Source organism: Dipodomys ordii, unplaced genomic scaffold, assembly GCF_000151885.1.
Source record: "Dipodomys ordii isolate 6190 unplaced genomic scaffold, Dord_2.0 Scaffold97, whole genome shotgun sequence".
Taxonomy (NCBI): domain Eukaryota; kingdom Metazoa; phylum Chordata; class Mammalia; order Rodentia; family Heteromyidae; genus Dipodomys; species Dipodomys ordii.
Window position 1 is genome coordinate 4216519 of NW_012267313.1, and position 24529 is coordinate 4241047.

At 38.8% G+C, this 24529-nt stretch overlaps 1 protein-coding gene across 2 annotated transcripts in view; it reads left to right on the forward strand.

Annotated features, from left to right (window-relative positions):
• L3mbtl3 (l(3)mbt-like 3 (Drosophila)) overlaps positions 1 to 22693 on the forward strand; it is a 100459-nt gene extending 77766 nt beyond the window's left edge. For both annotated transcript variants that reach the window (XM_013026903.1, XM_013026904.1), the window contains 4 exons: positions 7959 to 8038; positions 16589 to 16758; positions 18387 to 18449; positions 20875 to 22693. In XM_013026903.1, the coding sequence (XP_012882357.1) occupies positions 7959 to 8038; positions 16589 to 16758; positions 18387 to 18449; positions 20875 to 21018 (457 nt within the window). In that variant the 3' untranslated portion in view covers positions 21019 to 22693. The remainder of the gene's footprint in view (positions 1 to 7958; positions 8039 to 16588; positions 16759 to 18386; positions 18450 to 20874) is intronic.
• The last annotated feature ends 1836 nt before the right edge of the window (positions 22694 to 24529 follow it).

Consider the following 24529-nt stretch of genomic DNA (forward strand, 5'->3'; position numbering starts at 1 on the left):
GCGATTCACACCTTTTGTTCATAGCTACTTGGGAGGCACAGATCAGGAGGACCAGAAGTTGAGGCTAACCCAAGGAAGAAAAAGCTCTGGAAACCCTTTTCAACTAATAGTCGGGCATGGTGGTGCATGCTTGTCAAAATCTTAGCTACATGAAGTCTGCAATTGAGGAGATTGTGGTTCCAGGCCACCTTGGTCAGAAAAAAAAATCCCTGAGATTCCATCTCAGTAGAAGAAACAGAGTGTACTAGCATGGGTGTGTTGGGAAGCCAAGTATAAGTGGATTTCAGTCTAGTGTGTAACTGGTCAGGAAGCAAGGCTGTCTCAAAACATAACCAGTGCAAAAAAGCACTAGAGACACGATTCAGCAGTAGAGTGCCTGCTTAGTAAGTGCTAAGCCCCTAGTTCAAACCGTGTTACTACCTAAAGAAAAAAAAGGCCAGGCACCAGTGGCTCACACCTGTAATCCTAGCTACTCAGGAGGCTGAGATCTGAGGATCATGGTTAAAGTCAGCCCCAGCAGGAAAGGCCAAGAGACTCTTATCTCCAATAAACCACTCAGAAAACCAGAAGTGGTGCTGTGACTCAAGTGGTAGAGTGCTCGCCTTGAGCTGAAGAGCTGAGGGACCGCACCCAGGCCCAGAGTTCAAGCCCCACTACCGACAAAAAAAAGAAAAAAGAATAAAAGAAAAGAAAAAAAATCACTTAGTGTTTTAAGCTCCCATGTTGTTTAATTCTGCTTAAACTAACCACAGAAATACAATAAAGCATCTTTAAAATGCTTGCTAAGTAATTGTATTACCTTGTAAGGCTTTTTGCTAAACTAATCTAATGAAGTGCAGTTTGTTATAAGCCATCAAAATGGCTTCTCAGTTATAGGCCCAGTGTTCCCACTACTGAGAGATGTGGAGCTCTCATTGCTCCCAGCAATCTGATTTATGTTTTTCATGCAAATCCAATTTTGCCAGTCACACCAAGAATCCATCTGTACCCTATTAAACAGATGGGAAAGTGAGCTAAAATAAAATACGGAACTACCATATAAATATATACACATATATATGTATATATATGTAAATATATATATTTACTTGGCCAAAGTATTGCACCAAGCAGAACAAAATTAATTTAGAGCCACAGTTCTAAAAGATTGCAAGACTTAATTAGTTGTCTTGGGGAACCTGGCTTTGCCTCTGGAGGCTTTCCAGGCCTGAGGGGTTGGAGTGGAAGACTGGAGAAAGTTATTTCATAGGCTAGGCTTTCCCTGGCTTTGCAGAGGCTCCTTCTCTTGTGTCCAAGGGCTGCCAGGTATAAATTAGGAGCTGTGGGAGTTTTGAAATACTCCAACTCTTGGAAATCTGAGTCTAATCTGTGTAGCTGTTTGTGTGCACCAGAAAGAAACTCAGTTTTTAGTTAAAGCACTCACAGTTCGGCTGCCAACTGCTGTGACACCAAGGCAACCATTGAAGGTGTCAGGAAAGAGATGAGTGTTGTTAGATGCCTGGGAAGTTGTTGAATAGTGTTGTAACAGGGTCTTACTTTATCTCCTTGAGTATCACTAATTCCTGCGCAGGAGGACTCTCCCACTTACGGTAACATCGGTCTTCTTTTGTACAACAGAAAGCACCGCAGCCTCCATCTTTCCTGTGCAGCGCCATCTTTCTCTCCCAGAGTTCACCTTCCTCATAGGAAGAGTGCTTAATTAGTTGCTGAATGAGCTTTTCTGGAGAGTTTTTCCCTCGCTATCATGATGATACCCACTGTATTCACTCGTTATATTCCTTTTTTCCCTTTACTAGCTGATGTTCTCCTTGCAGTTATATTTTAAGAGGTTTATTGATCAAAATGTCTTCCTCTTAAATCACCAAAGAGTCTCTTCTGGATCCTGTTTGTGAAAAGATCCTTAATAAGTAAAGCTCTTGCTATGGTGTAACCTCAAAAAGAGTTTAGTTTTCAAGACTCTTTACTTTAGAGTTCTTTTCTGAATTTCCCTGAAGGTGGAACCTTCCAGGTTCTGAGGCATTTCATATGTAACAGGCATTTTAGGGGCAGCTAGTATCCCTTGGATCCTCCTGGGAGTCTCCATCTCCAATCTTTTTTCCTAATGAGTGTGTTCTGCACTGGAATTAAAAAAAATAAAATTGAGGGTGTGCAGAGACATAACCCTTTTGACATTCAAAACAGGAAAGCCTACTTTTAAAAATGTATTATCTTTAGTTGATCACAGGTGTTCCACGGAGGGATAAAGGGTGATTCATTTCAGCAGTGATATTCACTAGACACTTCGTTGGAAGTGAACTATACAACTTGTAGGGGTGGGAGACAGGAGAGGAAAACCGGGAGAGAACAAGGGAGTAGGTGATGCTGCTCAGAAGGAATTGAACTCATTACCTGACTCACGTAACTAGAACCCCTTTGTACAAAAAAAACAAAGGGGTTTCAGTTCAACATGTTAATTTACTAATACAATAAATCTTGGTCAATATCACCCCTTTCATGATTCTCCCCTTCTCAACCCCTTAGTTAGCCATTTTCACATCTATATGTTGAATATTATGACAATGTTTTTTAAAGATAGCTCTCCCTCACATTTATTGTCACCCTGCTTGTTAGTGAGGGCAAGTCCTCCTCAGCCCTGACAGCCCTTCGTGTGACGGGGTAGGCCACCTGGAAAGAGAAGGGTGGGGCTGGAGTTAACATCTTATTCTCCTGAGAAGTACCTGAGAGACTTAAAGGGATGAAGACTTCAGTCACTTGGCCCCATTGCTTCTGAGCACAGTGTGTTCATCCCGGCAGGAGTGAACAGACAACAGACAGAAGGAGGAATGGGTTGGTGTCCTACTGCCCCCGATAAGGAAATACGCTAACTCCTTTGACCAGCTCCACTTCCTAAAGCTTCCACCAGGCCCCAGGAGCACCTCAGGCTAGCAACCAAGCCTTTAATTCTTGGGTATTCTTGGGGACATTTGGAATGTAAACATTCTAGCTAAGCCACAGAATAGGGCTTTTCTGTGTGAGCTGTGGACCATCAGTGTCTGACACCGGCCCGCAGTGACTCTAGGTGCTGAGCTGCTTCACTTCCACTTCATAGTCAGCTGTCCCTTTCATCTGATTTAGACACCTGTCCTGAAATTGAGGCAGAATAATGGATTATTCAATACATTTTCAATATATTTTACTATCTTTAACTAGTTGTACAAAGGAGTTGCCATTTACCAAAGCAGTTTATGAATATAATGCATCTGGATCAGTGTCACCCCATTCAACATTCTCACCCAACCCTCCCTCCCCTCACTTTTTTTTAATTTTGTAGGATGGATATATATAACTTTTAGTAGCCTGGGCCTGGTTGAGACATAATTGGTAAGGGATTGCTTTCACATAACAAAATGAACAAACTTGAGGAAATGCAGGTGTGGGCATTCACACACTGTCTTGTTTCTAGACATTGGCTCTTCTCTTGTTTGTTTTTCTTTTGTTTACGTGAGGCATATTTAGGAAAGGATAGTAAGACATCTATCTACACTCTGACATGTAATTACAGAGAAAAAGAGCATGCTACCCTGTGCCGCATATGCTTCTCCATCTGAGTAGATTCCATGGCTTACTTAGAAGCCAAAGGAATTTCCTTGACTTAAGATTTTGCTATGATTATATTTCAGTTTAAGGTTAAAAAATGTCAAACTGGTTCTTGGAAACACTAAAATCCCCAAAGACACTGCCAGGTTCAGGGCACTTTTCTGGGTGCTTTTCCCTTCCTTTGCTCATTTAGCCCTCATGGCACTTTATTTAGATGGTACAGGCACCTTTTTTAGATGGTACAGGAGCTCCGTTATGCCGACTTTTTACATGTACAAACTTCTCATGGTTGGTTACAAATTGCACAATTAGCCATAACGTGGAAAGTGTAACTATAGGAACTATTAACCTAAAATTTGTGCTATTACTTGAAAGGAAATAGCTTACTTAAATAAAACAGCTGGAAATAGGAGAATCATGGTTCAGGGTCAGCCTGAGAAAAAGACTCTATCCCAAAACAACAAACCGGGCTTAGTGGTATACATTTGTGACTCCAGCTATGTTGTATGTGTGTAGGAAGGTGGACTGTTGTCCAAGGGCCTGCCATTGCAAAAGGTATGAAAACTTGTCTGAGATCTAACTCAGAAAAGGCTGGGAGAGTCATTTATGTGGTAGGAAGCTTGCCTAGAAACAAAAAGGCCTTAAATTTAGCTGCCAGTACCATCAAAAGGAAAAACAACTTTTTTTATTTAAGAAAAGGGAGAGAAGGGATGGGAAATAGGTAAACAGGTATCTGTAGGCACCTAGTAAATAGTAATAACTGCCAGTGTCCTGTTCCTGCCTACACTCCTAGCTCCATGCTCAACACCTGTGTGTTACTTTATGCAACCCTCACAATGCTGTGGGAGTCTTGATTACACTCAGTTTTTAGAGGAGAACTAGGGAAGTTAGGTCATGCTGCGAAAGGTCATGTAAAACTGTAAGTGGCAAGCTGAAATTTGAACCAAGTCTGCTGCCACCAAGGACCACATACAAACCACTATTACCTGGCTACTGTGGCTGCTTTGTCCATGGAAAGTCTCACATTCAGGCTCAAGCAGTCCTTGTCCCTACCTCAGGGAAAGTGATGACAAAGAGAGCTGTCCATCCTAGAGAGCAGGTCAGAGTGCTTCTGTCACACTTATAGTAACATTTAAAATACAACAGAGGGCTGGGAATGTGGCTCAGTGGTAGAGTGCTTCTCTAGCATGCATGAAGTCCCAGGGTTCAATTCCTCAGTGCCACATCAATAGAAAAAGCAGGAAGAGGGAGCTGTAGCTCAAATGGTAGAGCCCTTGCCTTGAGCAAAAGCAGCTCAGGAACAGTGGCTAGGCCCTGAGTTCAAGTCCAATGACTGGCTAAATAAATAAAATATAGCATAAACCTTGTCTAGTATTAGGAAAAAATGGCGTAGGAGTGTATATTGTCCTGAGCTCCAAAGCATATAATAATAATATTCCATAGTGTTCACATTCCCGTGTAATCATATTTTGTGTGTAACTGGAAGACTAGCTAAAGTACATTTGCCAAGGAAGTTGAAATCCAGAAACAAGGATTTCAATTTTTTGCATAGAGAAATTCTCATAATGCTCACTCAGCCAGAATTAGGGTAATGAAATTTCTAACCTGCTAGAATATGAAGTCAGATTCTTTGTTCCTGACCTTATTGACAAAGGACAATTTGAAAATAAGATTATGGCCCCAAGGGCATGTTCTCTTTCACTTCATAAAACAAAGAGACATAATATACTTTGGAAAAACATAAGTGTAAACACTGAAGAGTAATTGAATCTGATTATGCATTTGGGTGTTGGGAAGACCTAGTTAGTTATATTTGCCTTCTGAATCTTGACTTTTTTATGTGTGAGTGGTTATAATAGCAGAACCGCGCTCCACGGAGTGCTGTGTAATTCTGAACTCGGCCAGCCTTTGGCTTGTGGTATGTGCCTAAGAATGCTGACTTTTCTTCCTGTGATTGGCCACTTCCACACACGTCTGGATGTGCTCGATTAGGATTCTGCTTGCTTCAGTGTGCCTGGTGGCCCATCTGTTTCACAGTGCTGGTTTTAATAGACTGCAGATTGACCCCATTCTGCCGCCTCATTCTAGTTAAAGGAAACGGCGTGTGGAACACAGGACATCTTGTCACTTAGTTAATTTTAAAGAATTCTATGAATCAATTACTCAGAAATAAAACAGGCCATAAACATGTCCTGTGGAGTCTTTCGTTTGAATTGTGTTTGGAAAAGATAAATATTCATGCTTGTAATATTCCCAGGTTTACCTCGGTCCAGTTAAATGAAATATCCTGATTTAAAACCGGGGAAGTAAAAGCCGATCATGCTTTTGTAAAGAAGAGGTGAATAATAGAAGAGCAGATAGCTTTCATTTTACTTTTCTTTTAGGGCGGATTTTGGCAGATCTGAGCATAAGGAAGCTTTTGGTGTCGAAGATGTGACTTTTTCTTTTCTATCTTTGTTTATTCCTGAGAAATGTCTTGTCTTATTTTCAAGAAAGAAGTAATTGGTGTTAATGTTTGCATGGAAGAATATGAAGGAACTTTTCTCCTGTTAAATTTTTGTATCTTTATTTGATCCAGATTTCTTTACTAAAACCACAGGAGGATAGTTGTTGACTTATCAGTGTGTTATTCCTGATCATGAAAAGTTGAAAACCTGATTTTAGTTTTTAGTCTTGCTTTTGATCATCCATCAAAGTTTCTAGGGAAAGCAAATTCTAGGAAATTTGCTCTCTCTGACTATGGGAAATGCCAGTTTAAAATTCAACCACTATAATAAATGCTTCTGTCTGACAAATACTAAGATAGCCACTCTCAACTAACTTTTTTTTGGCCACACTGCTTTCTGAAATGTAATTGTGGACTCAATGTTATTTCCAGGCTAATATAAAAAAGGTTAGAAGTTTATGAGTTAATTTTAGTACGAACTATGTTGATTTTTTTTGCCATTACTAAGTATTACTTCAGCATTGTTTTTACAGAGAACAAATTTTCTATCAATACCTCAGATAATGTCTTTTGTCCAATTACCAGTGATATTCTTAGTAACTTCATTCTCTTCTTCCAGTGGAGTGAGCACCACCATCCATTGACTTGACCTGATGTTAAATTAAACATGCTAGGGAGAGTCTAAATGGAATGGAGTCATTAAAATCTTAGTTCAGAGCTTTTTCTTAGAAAAATATTTTTTCATTGCATAGTCATAGTAGGTCTTCCCTGCTCTCCAATTAGCATGAGTAGTTTTCAGCCTCTCTGACAAGTTATTTTTAGTTTGGTAATTAAGCCAGAGAACTCAGGTTCAAATGAAGTTTTACATATACTCTTGGAAATAAAATAGTGAATATGTGTCACATGTTTACTGTGTTAGTAACATTGTGTTACATTATCATAATCTTAGAGAATAAATTAGTTTCTAGCTAAAACTATAGAATCCCCACTTTTACATTTTGTTGGGCTATTTTATTTTAAATGTATTTACCCTGATCTTCAAATGTGATACTAAATTTATGGTTTGGGTCAAAGTATTGTAAAGCTCTAAAGTGTATCACCAGATAAGGTGAATCACCAGAAAGGAGAATCATGGTTCAGGGTCAGCCTGAGGAAAAGACTCTATCCCAAAACAACAAACCGGGCTTAGTGGTATACATTTGTGACTCCAGCTATGTTGTATGTGTGTAGGAAGGTGGACTGTTGTCCAAGGGCCTGCCATTGCAAGAGGTATGAAAACTTGTCTCCATATCTTGGAGAGTCAAGGAAATTGCAAAGTGGCGTTTACTTTGAACCTGAGATGTATTTACTTTGAATGGGATGTATTAGTTTGAAATTCTGTAACCCATCCTTAAAATTTAGATTAAAACTCAGTGTGTACCTAACTCCTTATTTTATTGTTTATTGATTTTTGGTGCTAGTATTTGTGCTTGAACTTGGGGTCTCATGCTCTCATTTGGCTTTTTCACTCACGGCTGGCACTTTACCACTTGAGGCACAGCTCCACTTCCAGCTTTTTGGTGGTTAATTTTGGAGATAAGAGTCTTACAGACTTTTCTGCCTAAGCTAGCTTCAAACCACAATCCTCAGCTCTAAGCCTTCTGAGTAGTAGGATTGAAGGAATGAGCTCCCAGCTCCCAGTCCTCACTATTTTAAATGTATTTTGTGCCCCTGACTTAAAGGGGGAAAGCTTTGGCTTAACAGTTTTAACTAATGCATTTCCTTCCAGAGCCTCCTGCATGTTTAGTGTTTTTAGTATTACTTGCTCTGTGGTAGATCTCCATATCCTCCCTAACATTTTTATAGCACCATTTTTTAAGTAAAAGTTAAGATGCACTTCTGAGCCATTTTGAAAAATTCTTCTCTTACAAAATACTGAAACACCTGTTTTCCTTAGAGACCAGCATGCTGATGAAGGCAAAGAAAACTCTGAAGAAAGAAAAGAAAGTGAAGTGAGGCCATCACATGAAGCCAAAGGTATCTATAGTAATCTCCTATATTGATGGTTATTATTGTTAGTATTCAGTAATCAGAACTTAATTACAGGCTGGGAGGTAGCTTGTTGGTACCAAACAGCACACAATAGGTAAATGAGTAAATATAGCAGATAAACCTCAACCACACTTTATTTGGTTGCTTTATTTTTACTTGTAGGCAATAGAAGTGTATTGTTCAGGTTAAATATAGCATGGAATTTATAATGCTATAGATTCACCTGTGACCTTCACATATTGTTATAGCATTGAATATGAAATTCAGGAAGGCATTCTCTTTGGGTCTTGTGATACTTTTACTTTTGTGTTATTGATGGTATTTACTTCATATCCTTAAACCTCAGTTCAGAATGTATTCTGAAATCCAAATAGAATATGGTCTTAGGGAAAGACCACAAAATGAAAAGAAAATCACTTGAACAAAGGTTTTAAGAAGTACCAGAGAAAGTAATTTGTCTTAACAGCCTGGTTAATGATTTAATTAAGCAGTGAAGTCATAATGGCTATTAGTTATAGTATAGGTTATACTTCTAACTCATATATAACTGTATAATTGTTATTTATTCCTATAAGAAAATGCCAGCCTGGTTAATGATTGTTCTTGGACACTTAGTCATGTGCATTTTATCCTCTAGATTATAAGATTCGAGAATGGCACCTAATGACTGTTTGCCTGCTACGATTTATTCCATAAGTGCTGGTTTGGTTTCCATATCTGATTGTCATAAAGCAGCAGTTAACGATTAAATTGAAAGCTGTGTTCTATGCTGCCATCAGCATGTTTCTGGCATTTAATATATCACCACAGTCTAATTGTGTGGCTGTGCCTCAGTTTGCTCTTGTGTAAAATCAATATGGGGCTAGAACCCACAGTATTGGGTTATCCTGAGGACTGACTGTATCAGTGATTATACTTACAATTCCTTGTCATTGATTACTGTGATAGTATTGTGGAATAGGTGATAGAAGGCTTATATAGATTCATAATAGGATTTTCTGGGCTCTGAACTTTTTTTTTTTTAGCATATATTAGTTGTACTAGGACAGTTATATTGTGACATCTGCCATGTGTATGCAGTATAGTAGGATCACCTTCACCACCTTTATTAACTCCCCATACTTCCCCCTTTTCAAACAATTTCTACAGGTTTGATGTTCGTTTTTCATGCATACAAAAACCTACATCAACCATATTCATTCTCATTCACCGTCTGTCGGTCCTCACTTCCTCCTCTGCTGTCTTACCCCTCTCAAAACTTCTTAAGTAGTAATAATTGTTAACGTGGTGGTCTACTTAAGTTTTTATTTGCAGAACTAATTTTGATTATTTTTCTGAACATTATCCGTTTAATGAGAATTTAAGTTTTTTTAATATTTGATAGTCACAGTACACTCCCTTTTTGGTAGTTTTTATTTTTTTTCTTATTTTTTATTTATTTTGTTTTGTGTGCAAAGAAAGAGGTGGAATGCATACACAGTTCTCAGTTAAGTTTTCAAAGTAAAACCTATGGTTATTTAATAAGTATAGTTTCTTACCCTTTATTGATGGAAAGGAGTCTTCTATTGGACATGATACGTTGTTTTGTGAATTTAACTCAGTTGTTCTTATATCAGATTGTCATTTAATTTTCTCCTTTCCTATCACTCCACCTTTAGCTTCCTAAGTGAGTTTGGTAACATTACTTCTTTTTCATATTTTTGAAACACTTTGAATAAAGCTATCCCAAATAATTAAATTTATCTATAATGAAATCTTGTTATTTCTTAAAGCTGGCTTTTACTTAACATCTTTCTTTGATTTACACTTTGATCATCTCTTTTCAATAATTATTTCTTCTCCCAGAATCATTTGGAACAGGAGAGATGTATCTTTTACTTTCTCATCTTCCCATTCAGTAGTTTATTGGCCATCTTACCCTGAAGCCAGGGACCTTCCTTCTCCAACCTGGATTCTAAGGTGACACCAGAGATGTCTCTGGTCCTAGGCAGTGGTTGGCTCTTAGCTTATCAGTTCTTGAGCCACAACCTGAATCATAGATTGGGATATCTGGAGGCTCAGGCTGAGCCTGTTGGGCTGTGGGAGGAGCACTGGTTGGTGAGTATTAGAAGAGTGGCAGGAGCTAGACTGGATGGTGAGAAGCTGAGTTGTGATAAAGTTACACCAGAGGCCTTATGAAGCCAGTGCTGTAAATTGCTTTGGGACTATCCCAGATTTGAGCGAGAAAACGACATCTTTCTGTCTTAGAGCTGACTGATCCTCGGGTGCCGGTTGGGAAGGGGAAGCGTCCTGGGTGAGCAAGGCCTTCCTGCGGAGGGATGCTGCTTTGCGTCATTGGCACTCAGCAAGCAGAACGAACGCCTCAGTTCTGAAGATTGACCTGAGTCCCTGTCACAGCATCCACTCTACCCAGCAAGAACTTTTGCTTTTTTTCCTTGAAGAAAAATCAAATAGGAAAGAGACTAACCAAAATATCATTTCATGCTTGTGGGATTGTTAGGCCAGCCTAAGTCAAGTTCAGTCTTTAAGGTTTTGAAAAAAATGGACCTGACTCTTAAATTCAGTCTTTTTCTTTCTTCCTCTTTTTTTTTTTTTTTTTTTTTTGGCCTGGGGTTTAATGAGCAGGCTTGATTTTTTTTTTAACTCATGTCTGTTTTAGATCTTAAAAAAAAAAAAAAACAAGACCTAACTTCCTTCAGTTATAGTTAGGCTTATTATTTCTGCCCCATTTGCCTCTTTCTTGACTGGAAATATATTTTTCTTGGAGTGGAGCCAAGGGTTGACAGCTTCGTTTGAGAGCTCACATTGCATGGAATGGTTAAGCAAACAGTGGTGTTGCTCTGGTACAGGGCCTACAGGCAGGCCGCTGTGCCAGGACTTTCCCTGAGAGGCTAGATCTTAAGGAAGCCCCAGAAGAGGCCAGCTGCAGCTGTAGATGGGGAAGTAACTCTTTTCGACCAGTATGGAAATATTTCTAGTATTTTTACAGCTAATTCATTTTTCATGTTCTATACATGTTTCTCCAATTACTTCTTATTGCTGCCTTTAACATAGAGTTTAGAAGCATTGTGTTTTATTTTTATCTAATTTTCTACATTGGTTTGTTCCTTTTCATATCCTGTTTTGCTTTTTATTGTGCAGAGTTTCTGTCCCCCGTGGCATACTGAAATCATAAAACAACTCCTGTCGATAAATCAATGTGCTTCTTCTGATGTTTTGTAGAACTTTCATTTTTCTTAATCAGAGGCCCTGTGGTGATTATGTTTGGTTATTTTTGAGTCTAGACAGAGTTCTCTCTTTTTGTGAAGAACACTTAATGTTTATTGCTCCTATTTGGGTCCTGACTTGAATTTTTTTTAGACAGGACGCTGAAGGTCAGGTGGATATGCCTCATTCTGGGCTTATACTTCTGGGCTTTTTAAGTGCTCTGTAGTGTTTGTTCACAATCCCATTCCTGGGGCAGAGCAGCCCTTCCAAGGCTAGCTTGGTGAGCTGCCATTGGGGACACCATAACAAAGCTTGAGAAGCAGCTACCCTCAATTTCTTTCCAGTGTGAATGAGATGTAAGACTCAAGAGACCATGAGTGACCATCTTGTTTAAGCTCTTGAAACAATTGATTTATTTTTCCTCCCACAGAATAGCTTAGCCTGAACACTGTGATAGTTTCAGCTAAATATACAAGATGTAGATTATCTCCTTCCTTTTATTCTTTAGATAAGATTGTGGTATTTGTGTACTTGGAAAGTGGAAGATACCAGTGCTGCTGGTGGAGAAGCCTTATTTTTTACAATGCTATGTTTGACTGTGTTTCAAAGTTTTAGTATCTCCTATGGAGCTCTCACTATTCAACCCTGACGGCTTGGGTAAAATGCTTTTAGGATGAGTCTTACTTCATTCGGTTATAATTGTATGCATACAGTGGTTGTGATATGTGTTTGCTTGTTTGTTCTTGTTTTTTGGGGATTGGTTTCCTGGTATTTTAAAACTGTCTCTTTTTTTTTTAAGCTAATGTTCATGCCTAGTAGAAGTTAGATCTGTAACACTAATGAAAGAAATCCTATGTAAGAAAGTACAGTTCTGCCAGGTACCAGTGACTCACAGCTGTAATCCTAGCTACTGAAGAGGCTGAGATCTGAGGATCAAGGTTCAAAGCCAGCTCAGAAAGGAAAGTCTATGAGACTCTTTTTTTTTTTTTGGTCCAGTTGTGGGGCCTGAACTCTGGGCCTGGCCGCTGTCCCTCAGCTCTTCAGCTCAAGGCTAGCGCTCTACCACTTGAGCTACAGCGCCACTTCCGGCTTTTTTCTTTTTGCTTATGTGGTGCTGAGGAATCGAACTCAGGGCGTCATGCATGCAAGGCAAGCGCTCTACCACTGAGCCACCTTCCCAGCCCCATCTATGAGACTCTTATCTCCAATAAACCACCAGAAAACCAGAAATGGTGCTGTGGCTCAATTGGTAGAGCACTAGCCTTGAGCTGAAGAACTGAGGAATAGTGCCTAGGTCCAGAGCACCAAAGTACAGTTCTCAGCTTCGTGCTGGTATAATCCTAGCCACTCAGGAGGCTGAGATTTGAGGAGTGTGGTTCAAAGCCAGCCAGGAAGAAAAGTCCATAAGACTAATTTGCAACAGTTAACACCATTGTAGCTGGAAGTAGAGATATGGCTGAAGTGGTATAGCTCTAGTCTTGAGCAAAAAGAAAGCTCAGAGACAACACCCAGACCCTGAGTACAGAAAGAAAGAAAGAAAGAAAGAAAGAAAGAAAGAAAGAAAGAAAGAAAGAAAGAAAAGAAAGAAAGAAAGAAAGAAAGAAAGAAAGAAAGAAAGAAAGAAAGAAAGAAAGAAAGAAAGGAAAGAAAAGAAAGAAAGAAGAAAAGAAAGAAAGAGAAAGGAAAGAAAGAAAGAAATTTTTTATAGAGCTGTGTCATACCACCCTGTGAGCAAGTCACAAACAGGCCTTGTCATTATACTATCTAGCATTACAGATGTAGGACTGTACTGTATCACACCTCTGTGAATGCAGAATTCCCTATGCCTGCTTTATGATAGTGGTGACAGGGTGTTATCAAAGCTGTGTTTTTAATGATGTTTCTCTAGAATGTTTTCTTTTTAGATGATTACTGAGAAGCTCATCAACAAATGGGGGGGAATAAAAGAAAAATCTCCCTAATAAATTAAGCCCTCTGTATGCAGTTAATTCAGTACAGTAAATGTAATTGTGAGGTCTTTGTCTTGGTTCCATTCATTTACTAAGTTTCACCTTCAGAGGCTTGTACTGAACATAAATTTTTATCCTTATCCCTTCTACCTGAAAGGATAAAAAGCTTATCCCCACCATTGTGAGAAGGTTCATTCACAAAGGATTCTATAAATTGGGCTTCAAACTTTATTTTCATATTCCTGGGGAAGTTACAGTTTGCTTTTTCTCCTATAAGCATTCTCTCTGTTTATGAGTGGTTCATATATAAAAACAATAGGATGGTATTCTGTACTGTGCCACACTCTCAGTTGAAAAAAATGAGGCATTTTTTTTTTCTGGCTTACTTTGTAGCAGTTGCTTTGTGATTTTGATCATTAACTGTGAAATGATCTCCACATATTTTTCATGCCTGAAGTTTTAAGTCTCTCAGAAGTTAATTGCATCATATTCTTCAATGCTTTGAATATGCTGATTGTACCTAAACATTTATTGTTCATACAACTTAAACAAAATGCTATTAGATGGTGATCCATGCCTAATCGTGGCACCTTAATAGGCAGAGATTGGAGGATTGTTGTTCAAGGCTAGCTCAGGCAAACAAGTATTCGAGAGTCTCTCACATCCTATGGTTGTTGTGGTGATCCATACCTGTTAATCTCAGCTGTTGAGGGAAGCACAGTGGCTGGGCACAGTGATATGTGCTTGTCATCCCAGGTGACACAGGAAGCAGAAATAGGAGGAACAGAGAATGGGCATAAAGTGAGAAATAACCAAAGCAAAAGGCTTGGGATGCATGGCTCAAGTGGAAAAGAGTACTTGCCTAGCAAGCATGAGGCCCTGAGTTCAATCCCCAGTACTGCCATAAATAAATAAATAGTACATTTAAAGTTCTCAGTCAGCACACTCAAGGTTGCAAAAGGTCAGTTCTTACCAAATATATCTGTAATTAGTGGAAATCTGATTGAAATCTTAGCATGTATTTTACAGCTCACTTTAAAGTTTGCATACTGCAAGAGGCAGTATCATCAAGGTAATATTGAAGAAGACTTACACCACAAACATAGGACACTGATGATAATGATTCATTGGGGCATAGAGGCAAGGGGATAAAAATAGATAACCTAAAAACCTACATTGGTGTTTATGTTAAACAATTTATTATAGTTAGGAATTTTAGTTTTTTTCAATAAGCAGTTAGAAATCTATATGGAAAAAATGCTAATATCATTCTTATGTCATAAACACCTAAAAAGTAAGTTTCAGATAGATTTAGGTCTAAATGTGAAAGGTAGGGTGTAAAAAATTTAGAGGAAGACAGAATATATTCTCCTCATGACCTTGGGGTAAGCAGCTATTTTTTCGGTGGACATATAAAAATACAGTAAAGGGAAAAATGAATAAATTGAAATTTATTACATTTCAATAGTTGCAGTTTTTTTCAAAAGATCCTGTTAAGAAAGTGCAAAGGAAGACTGAGTGAGGGAGATACTTACATATTTCTAACAAAAGACCTTCCCAGGGCTGGGAAGGTGACTTAGTGGTAGAGTACTTGCCTAGCATGCATGAACCCCTATTCCTCAGTACAACATAAACAGAAAGAGCCAGAAGGGGTGCTGTGGCTCAAGTGTTATAGTGCTAGCCTTGAGCAAAAAGAAGCTTAGGGACAGTGCCCAGGACCTGAGTTCAAACCCCAGGACTGGTTTGACAAGAAATACTCACTACCTTAGTTATGTAAATGTAACCCCTATGTACCCCACCTTGACAATAAAATCTAAATTTAAATTAGAAGAAGATACCCTTTTTTTCCAAAATGTAACAAAAACCACGAAAACCTCTTGCCCAGAGTACATTTAGATAATATCTGTAAATAGGTTAGGAAAAGGCAAGACCATTCAATGGTTAAAAGGAACAAAGCATGAATGTGCACCACAAAACAGGCTCCACAGGCACAGGTAAAAACCTATCAGCATTAGGAATCAGCAAATGCCCTTGAAACCAGCGTGTAATGGCTACAGTGAAACTGGAGATGGAGATAGGAGCGCTGGTGAGGATGTGCCAGGGGAACCCAGGCTTGGTGACAGTGTGTCTTCATGGAAAACTGGGAGGATTTCCTGGGGCCTCTGACCTCATTGTGTTGTGCTTTGGAAGGAATGTTTGTGTTCAGAAACATTGCACACGTTCTCCAAAAGGCATGTCATATTCACAGTGCACGTTTTTTTTGACATGTTCAAAAGTCTTTTGAAGATAATTCTAAATTAGCAGAGTAAATGAGTGGATGCTGCTTGTAGACAGGAAGTAAGTCTCCACCCAAGATATGGGAAGCGGGTGTGATTAGAAGGATGGGTCATCATTTTCTGTCTGATTCAGCCTTTGACTCCAGAGGTGTATTCCCTTTGTTTAAAAAAAGAAAAGAAAGAAACGTGAGCTATATGCTTATGACTTGTACACCTTTTTATATATATTAGTCTCCAGAAGAGGAACACAAAAAGCTTACTTAAATATATTCTTAGATACAAAACCCTAAACTAGATATCCATTTGGCAAGGACTCATGATAGACTTTAAGTATCCTTATGGCTAAGCTGTTTATAGAAGAAGTATCCATGTGGAAAAGGTACCTCTCTTCCTGACTTCAAGTAATCAGGAAAGGTTTCTGTGCAAAGGGACCACAAAGAGATAATCTTTGACAAGCTGAGTTAAGAGTTCCAAGGACAAATGTCATTTTTTAGAGGGTTTATGTTTAGGGGGGAACAGCAGCAATATTGCACATAAACATAACAGTCTTCAGTTTTAATTTTGATCAGCATAAACCAAGTAACAAAAAGCATTTTGCCCTTTTCTGTTTTATTCTTACCACATCATTTCTAAATATCTTACTCGAACCATGTTCAACTGGCTAGTCAAATAGCCAATATGATTAGTAAATTGGAAGTGCAAACCAAGGCCTGAGATAAGAGATATAACGATGAGGTATAAACATAGTTGCTTGAGCCTGCAAATGGGCAGCTTTTACCTTTCCAGCATCCTGTTTCCTAAGATCAAAGTTTCTTTCCTTGTCACTGAAACCAAGGCACATGGCTTGTCTGAAACACAAAGGAGACACATGGAGCAACATCATGAAGCATGTCTTTAGCTGCATGTAACAAGCATGTAGGTTGACTATCCTGGTTGTTATAGCGACCTTTAGGAAAGACAAAAAGGAGCAGACCAACACTTTGACTTTTACTACCTCTACTCCCCATACCATCTCGTTGCCTAAAGGAGATATATGGAATTTGGACTTTTCTATTCTCTTTCTGCTTTTAGACAGTGATTTCCCACTTGTTTCATTTGACCAGGTGCCCGAGAAGAACCTACTGTACAGCAGGCCCAACGTCGATCAGCTGTCTTTCTGTCTTTTAAATCCCCAATTCCATGTCTGCCCTTGCGCTGGGAGCAGCAAAGCAAACTTCTTCCAACTGTCGCCGGAATCCCTGCTAGTAGAGTTTCCAAATGGAGCACAGATGAGGTAGGTTTTGTTTTTCTTGTCTGTGAGGCTCAAAAAACAGGAGTATTGGATTGCAGTGTTGGAGTGTGTGTGTGTGTGTGTGTGTGTGTGTGTGTGTGTGTGTGTGTGTGTGTGTGTGTGTCTGTCTTTTTACCCCCTTCTTTTCTTTTGTCTATAATAGTTTAATACTTTTCCACTTTTAAATACTGTTGTTTGAATGTTGTGACTATAACATGGAAGATCCAACTTTATTTTTTAAAAATATCAGAGCCGGGTGCCGGTGGCTTACGCCTGTAATCCTAGCTACTCAGGAGGCTGAGATCTGAGGATCGTGGTTCAAAGCCAGCCCAGGCAGGAAAGTCCGTAAGATTCTTATCTCCAATAAATCACTAGAAAACCAGAATTGGTGCTGTGGCTCAAGAGGTAGAACGCTTGCCTTGAGCTGAAGAGCACAGAGACAGCATCCAGGCCCAGAGTTCAAGCCCCACGAGTGACCAAAAAAAAAATCAGAATCGGCTGGGAAGGTGGCTCAATGGTAGAGTGCTTGCCTTGCATGCCTGAGGCCCTGGGTTCAATTCCCCAGCACCACAGAAGCAGAAAAAACTGGAAGTGGTGCTGTGGCTCAAGTGGTAGAGCACTAGCCTTGAGCTGAAGAGCTGAGAGACAGTGCCCAGGCCCAGAGTTCAGGCCCCACAACCGACAAAAAAAAAAAAAAAAAAATCAGAGTCATAAAGTAACTATAGTTACACTCTACATATTCCCAAGGTATTTACAATGATTGTATTTTGAGTCTGTTGATGAACAATTTAATCGTCCAAGTGTATTGTTTGTACCCTTAACTACTGGTTTGTGTAATTGGACATACAACTGATAAGCTAAACAAACCAGCACCGTCTCACAAGGAAATCAGTTCAGCCCAACCAAAGTTCAGTAGCGACTGTATAGTGTCGATGTATGGACTAGCTGAAGAAACCTAACACAAGGAGCCTGTCCAGAGGAAGGAAATTATTCTGAGAGAAATACTTAAAACACCTAGACCAAATATTTTGAACTTGCAACATTAGATTGACTTTTTTTTGTTTTATAACCATATATTAGTTGTAGAAGTAGACTTCCATTATGACATTTTTATGCATGCGTACAGTGTATCCCCATCAAACCACCCCCTGCATCTTGCTCTCATTCTCCCTCTCTCTTTCTTAAACAACTGTAACAGGTTTCTTTCACTGTTCTATTTCCATATATGTCTATACATTTCCCGGACCATATTCACCCTCCTTTTGCCTTAAATTTTTTTTATTATCTTTAAGTGGTTGTACAAAGAAGTTCCCATTCTACAAAACAGTATATGAATACAGTGTCTGATAACATTGTCACCCACCCCTCCTAACCTGCCCCTTCTCTCACTTTTCTTTTCTTCTTATTTTTAAATTTAGATTAGGTGATTACATAAATTTCATATATTTTACAGTGTTGTGGAATAGTGATACTTAAAGTCACAAACACATTTTAACCTTCACAAGGCAAATTGTCATTATCATGGTCTATAAGGTTTGTGGATTATATGAGCTTTGACAATACAATTATTTCTTCCACATCAGGTGATACATTTCTTTTTTATATCTAGAATTTTTACTCTATTTTGGCAGGTATCAGAATTCATACAGAGCCTACCTGGGTGTGAAGAACATGGAAAAGTATTTAAAGATGAAGTAAGTGATCTGCTATGTTGTAGTGAGTTACTAAATGAGATAAAGCACTAAGTTGCAGATGTAGAGAAAGAGGAAGTGTGTGGGACTGGTGGTCAGGAAGACATGGCTCTTGGGGAATTTTACAAATTGATGCTTAGTTGCCTTGTATAAAAATGTCATGGCAGGAAGTGGCGCTGTAGCTCAAGTGGTAGAGTGCTAGCCTTGAGTTGAAGAGCTGTGGGACAGCGCCCAGGCCCAGAGTTCAAGCCCCACAACCGACAAAAAAAAAAACAAAAAACAAAAAAAAAATGTCATGGTAGAAGTGAGATTCAAATGAACAAGTACCATTTGATGATTCCATACATAGTAGTAGCACTAGACGCAATAAAAATCTCCCCTGGGGAAAAAATCCTCAAAAACTTAATAGTATGCACTTAACAGTCTATAGCACAGAAAGAAGCAACAGTTGTTAATAAACTAAATTAGTTCCCATTATTTTCCAATATCTCTAATAATACTGAGTCATTGATGCTTATAAGTAATATTACTACTCTTTTAGAAACAATCTCTTTAATCTTAGGCATTTCTCCATTTTATATGTATATATACATACACATACACACACAATGACAGTTACTTAGCATAGACATCTTTGAGAAGATTATCTTATTGGTTGTTCTAATGACTTTTCAGAACTTCAATATAAGGATGACTAACAGTGCCATCCCCTATACTTTGCATTAGTGGAAAATGGATTAGAAGTCAATCAGTCAGAATGCAGCAGGAAGTCTTCATTAAAAATCTGTGAAAATAGGATACTTGCCATCTCTCCTCCACTCAAAGCATTCTAGTAGCCCTCTGTATAACATTGCCAAGAGGCAATAAATAGATTGAGTAATCTCAGAAGACTTTCCCCAGCCTCTACTAACTGTAGTTGGTGCAGGTGTATAGACCTTGTTTTCCCTACATATAAACTCAACTATTATGAATAGCACAGTTTCGATCATTACTGGTACAGGAGCATAGGGAAACTCAGAATCTAGTAACAGTAGCTGTCAGCTGCATTTTACTGATAATTCTTCAGATGGATGCCTGTTAAGATGATGATCTGACTTTCAGCATCCTTTCCTGGCTCATGCTCTTACTGCAGAAATGTCTTACCTTTTTTTCTAACTGACTTTTAGTTGGGTTGTTCATTATTCTGCTTTTGGGTTTCTTGCCCTAAGAGCTGAATCCTGAATATCAGTGGAGACCATCTTCCATCAATTTTCCATCCCTGAGTAGATTTAGGTCCACACAGGAGCTGCTGGGCTTTCTTTGAAAGAATCGTGTGTGGTCACTGATTTTGAAAATGATAAACATTTCTGAAAATAGATTTGTGGGACATTTATTTCATCAGTGCTATTTTTGGTTCTACTAAGAAACAGTCCAGATTTGCACTCGTATTTAGTTTAAAGGACAATTTAAGTTCACACTCAAACCAATAAGATTTGCCTAGTATTTAGCTTTCATTTATTATTCTTAGGAGACACAAGACATATATGGACACATACTCTGTCTGAATGTATCCCTCATCCATATGTTTATTAACTCCTTTATTCATACATCTGGTTAGATTTCTTCCTTGTGTGTTTTCATCTATGAAATGGTTTGGTGAAAAGAATGTGTCAAAAGAAAATACAGCCCTTGTTCTGAAGTATCTCACCAAGTCGGTGGGTATTGGTTTTGAATGCCAGAAGTAAGCCATCACAAATTGAACTAAAGCTTTGTAAGTTACCTACAAAAGGCAACAGTGGTGGAGGATAGACTTGTATTTGAAGCCATCCTTGGCTTCTGTCTTCATATCTGTTGAGAACCCAATTTTAAAAATATGCCCAACACACCCTGTCTCCCTCCACAACTACTTTCCATCATCCTCCACTTGGCTTAATGAAGCAACCTTTTAGCAGGTCTCTGCTTCTGTGTTTGCTTCTCTACAGTCTATACTCAGCAAGGCCAGGGTGACCGTGCTAAAGCTGGAGTCCTGACAGTCTAACACTCTTTAAGGCTCTCCCCACCTGGCCACTTCAGTAGGCTGCCTCTTATAGCCCCACACCAGCCTGCTAAGAGGTGCAAGGCCCCGAGTACTGTTAACAAAAACAACAAACCTATTATGACATGCATGTGGGCACCCTCATTGTTTCTGTATTCTGGACTGGGCATTAATTCAGAGTGGAACTTCCATTTCCTGTGGGTTGAGTTTTGGGGTGAGTGAGTTTTACTTAGTTCTTAGTCCATGTTTGGATGTGTTGTCTTAGGTAAAGGTCCATGTCAGGAAATGTGCACATGGATTTCTAGTACCTTCTTTGGGATGTTGTGTGGAAGTCGGCGGATAATGTCAGTTGATATTTCCCATGATAGTACGCTTGATGAATCCACATTCTTTTGTTTCTTTGTCTTGTTTTAGCAAATTGATGGAGAAGCATTTTTACTTATGACTCAGACAGACATTGTTAAAATCATGAGCATTAAGCTGGGTCCTGCTCTCAAAATTTTCAACTCCATCCTGATGTTCAAAGCTGCAGAGAAGAATTCTCACAATGAACTTTGAAGGTGGTGAATCCTGAGTACAATCCGCTTTCTGCTTTAAAGCTCATGTTTTCTCAAAGCACAAGGACCTTTATGACCTCCTAAGTGAGAAGTCTCCAAAATGCAAAAGAGCAACACTATTGGATTATTTATATTCCTTGAAAGACAATATATATGAATTCTTATGAAAGTGCTTGAGCTTTTAACTAGGTACTGTCTAACAACAGTCATCCTTTGGTTCTGTTCACTGAGCTAAATTTATCTTTGTAAATCTTTTTGAGGCTAAGGGGTGGGTGGGGGCGGGGGGTGAAGGGAACTTCATTATTTATGGATAAGGGGAGGGCAAAGTAAGAACTTTTGGCATTTTGTAAACATTGTTGAATTCTCTTTCATGTACACTGTTTCTTTTTCAATACTTTGAGAGACCTTTTTATATAATTCAATTTCAACTTAAACCAAATTAGTCAAAAACTTGGCTACATTCAGCCAGTGGGACTGTTATCTGTATCGTTCATTTTGTGCCATATTTTGAATTGCAACATTATGCTAAGTATAACTTTGCAAGTCATGATATTGCCTAACTGCTTGTCATCATTTGTTGTGGCTGTATACTCTGTAGAAAGTACTTTTTTTTTTCTTTTTGAATCAGTGTTTTTACTTTTGCACGCATTAGGAAATCTTAAAAGAATTACTTTCACCAGCATCTTTACTCTTATTACCAAAAACATGTATATAAAAGACTGGAATTGAAAAATAAAATGTATAAAGATAAATAAATTAGGTAGTATATTTGAGTGGCATCAGTCTCAAGAGTTGTGCTGCCCTGGGTAAGTAGAGGAGCCAGGTAGCATCAGAAGAATATGAGGTTACCCTCCAGGGGAGGTTTATAAGATCTGCAGCTCCTCTCTGATTGTTGTTGAATTAACTGTGGTGCTTTACAGAGATGAAGGGCTTATTCTGTGGATGGAAACACGAATCCTTAAAGAGCTCTGTCTCAGATACTGCATTGTCCTCCAAACCCAAAGGTTTTCTTCAGGGTGGGCTGAAGAACCAGTGTATGGATTTTACCAAACTGGCGAGGTGTGTGAGAGCAACACCAGCAGACACCAAGTTCTCAGTGCTCACAGGTCAGGACATGAGTCCCAAAGCAGTTATTAGAGCACCCTCGTCTGGAAGGAGTCTTTTTTTTTTTCTTCTAGAAAATACTTTGCTTCAATATATGAGTGTTTGGATGCACTTTAAATGAAAACTTTTGATTATCTATAAAATGATAGCTGGCAGTGTTTCTTTGTGAAGAATGCATTTCTAAGGGAAAAGGTAAATTATTTTGTCAGTCTGGTGATGTACTTTCTAATTCCAGGATTAGACGTACAGCCAAGGACTGTTTTTAAAGTAGGAAGTAGGTTTTGTAGCATGCTGTCTGAATTCAGAGGAAAGTCCCACCCTTTCCTTAGTTGCTCTCATTCCTTTGATGTTCCCTGTTAAGAGGCTTTTATCAGTCCTTTGTGATTATCATGATAAATAGGTAAAATAAGGTCAGTGAGTGACATGTACAGGGTCCCATTCATTTCTTTGCATGACTAAAGTAAGTTTTTTGTTGTTGGGTTCCCCCCCTCTTTTTAACCTTCTGTTCATAATTTGTACATTCAAATTGTACTGTTACATCTATTGTAAATAAAAATAAAATCTTGGTTGTAGATTCTGTTTTACATATATTTATGATTTATAAGGAAGCTTGTCAAATATGAACAAGAACAGGACCAGCATCAAGTGTAAGGACATTATTGATTGAGACAGCTATATAGGGCTGGGGATAAGGCTCAGTGGTGGATGGGGTGGTTTCCTCACATTGGATTTGTAATCCCTCATATCACCATTCTTGTCCCTTCCCAAAAAAGAAGGAAAGTAAGGGCAATCTATTAGTCAGTCTACTTCCCAGATTATGAGTGGTTAAAAAAAGTCCAAAATTATATTGTTAAGTAGGATTCATCAATGTAGGAAGTGTTCCTCCCTAGTGTAAACTATATGTTGCAATGAAAGAAAGTTTTAAATCTTATTTGAAATACCCATTCCTAGCTCAGTGTGATGCTGTACATTTAATCCAAGCTACGGAAGAAGTAAGGCAAGAGAAATGCAGGATTGATGCCCATCCAGGCAAAGATAGCAGTGAGATCCTGTCTTAAGATACACAAAGCCACAAACCAGTGTCTCATGCCTGTAATTCAAGCTACTCAGAGGCTAAGATCTGAGGATCAGGTGTGAAGGCAACCCAGACAGGAAAATTCGTGATACTCTTATCTCAAATTCAGCACCAAAAGCCAGAAGTGGAGCTCTCACCTCAAGCAAAACAGCTCAGGGACAGTGCCTAGGGCCTGAGTTTAAGGCCCAGATCTGGCACACGTGCAGGCACACACACACACACACACACACACATACAGCATGCAAAAAGGCTGAGGATGTAGCTCAAGTGATAAGATTGCTTATTGCCACATGCAAGCCCCTGAATCCAGTCCCTGTACTATCAAAAAAAATTACTGCTAAACAGCATATAATGATATGACTTTGAACTGCAATCCTGAGTTCTCAGCCTCCCTAGTAGCTAGGATTACAGATGTGAGCCACTGGCACCCAGTCATCATATTAAGTTTTAAAGGAAGAAATAGGAAGACCTGATGGGAATCTCTGAGATAATCAGAGAAGCAGGCTTATGTAGAGGATGAAATGTCATCTTCAGGAAAATGGATGTAACTGGAAATCATCACATTAATAAAACAAACCAGACCAAAAGGACAAATATTTCAAGTTTTCTCTCATAGATAGAGGTAATAATGAGGTGTGACATAATCAAAGTCCATTATATGAATGAAAACGTCATAACAGAATTATACATTTAATACATGCTAATAAAACTTAAAGATCAAAGTAGATGTGAAGATGAACATGCTAATAGTAATATGATGAATGAATTTAATACAACTGAACTTTATATGTGGAGAAGGGAGGCAGATTTATGGTAAAACAAGAGAAGAGTAGGAAATGATCTCTCCATCTGAAAGGCAAAGGCATTTGTGTTTTTGTGTACATGTGCCTGCACGTGTGCGTGCATGCATGTGCGCTCATATGCGCAACTGTCCTGGAGTTTGAACTTAGCCTGGGCACTGTCCCTGAACATTTTTTTTTCTTTTGTGCTCGTAGCTAGTGCTCTACCACTTAAGCCACAATTCCATTTCCAGTTTTTTTGGTAGTTAATTGAAGATAAGAATCTTACAGACTTTTCTGCCAAGGCTGGTTTCATACTGCAATCCTCAGATCTCAGCCTTCTGAGTAGCTAGGATTACGTGTGTGAGCCACAAGCACCCTGAATAAAAGGTATTTTTTTTAAAAAACAAAATACTGTGCAAACCAAGTAAAACCTGTCTTGAGGTTGATATTTGTTACAGGCTACAATGCACAATGCATAGGTTCAGTAGACTCAGGCCCTAAAGAAAATAAGAGTATTATTAGTCAAGCATTATTGAAGATTTACCAAGTGA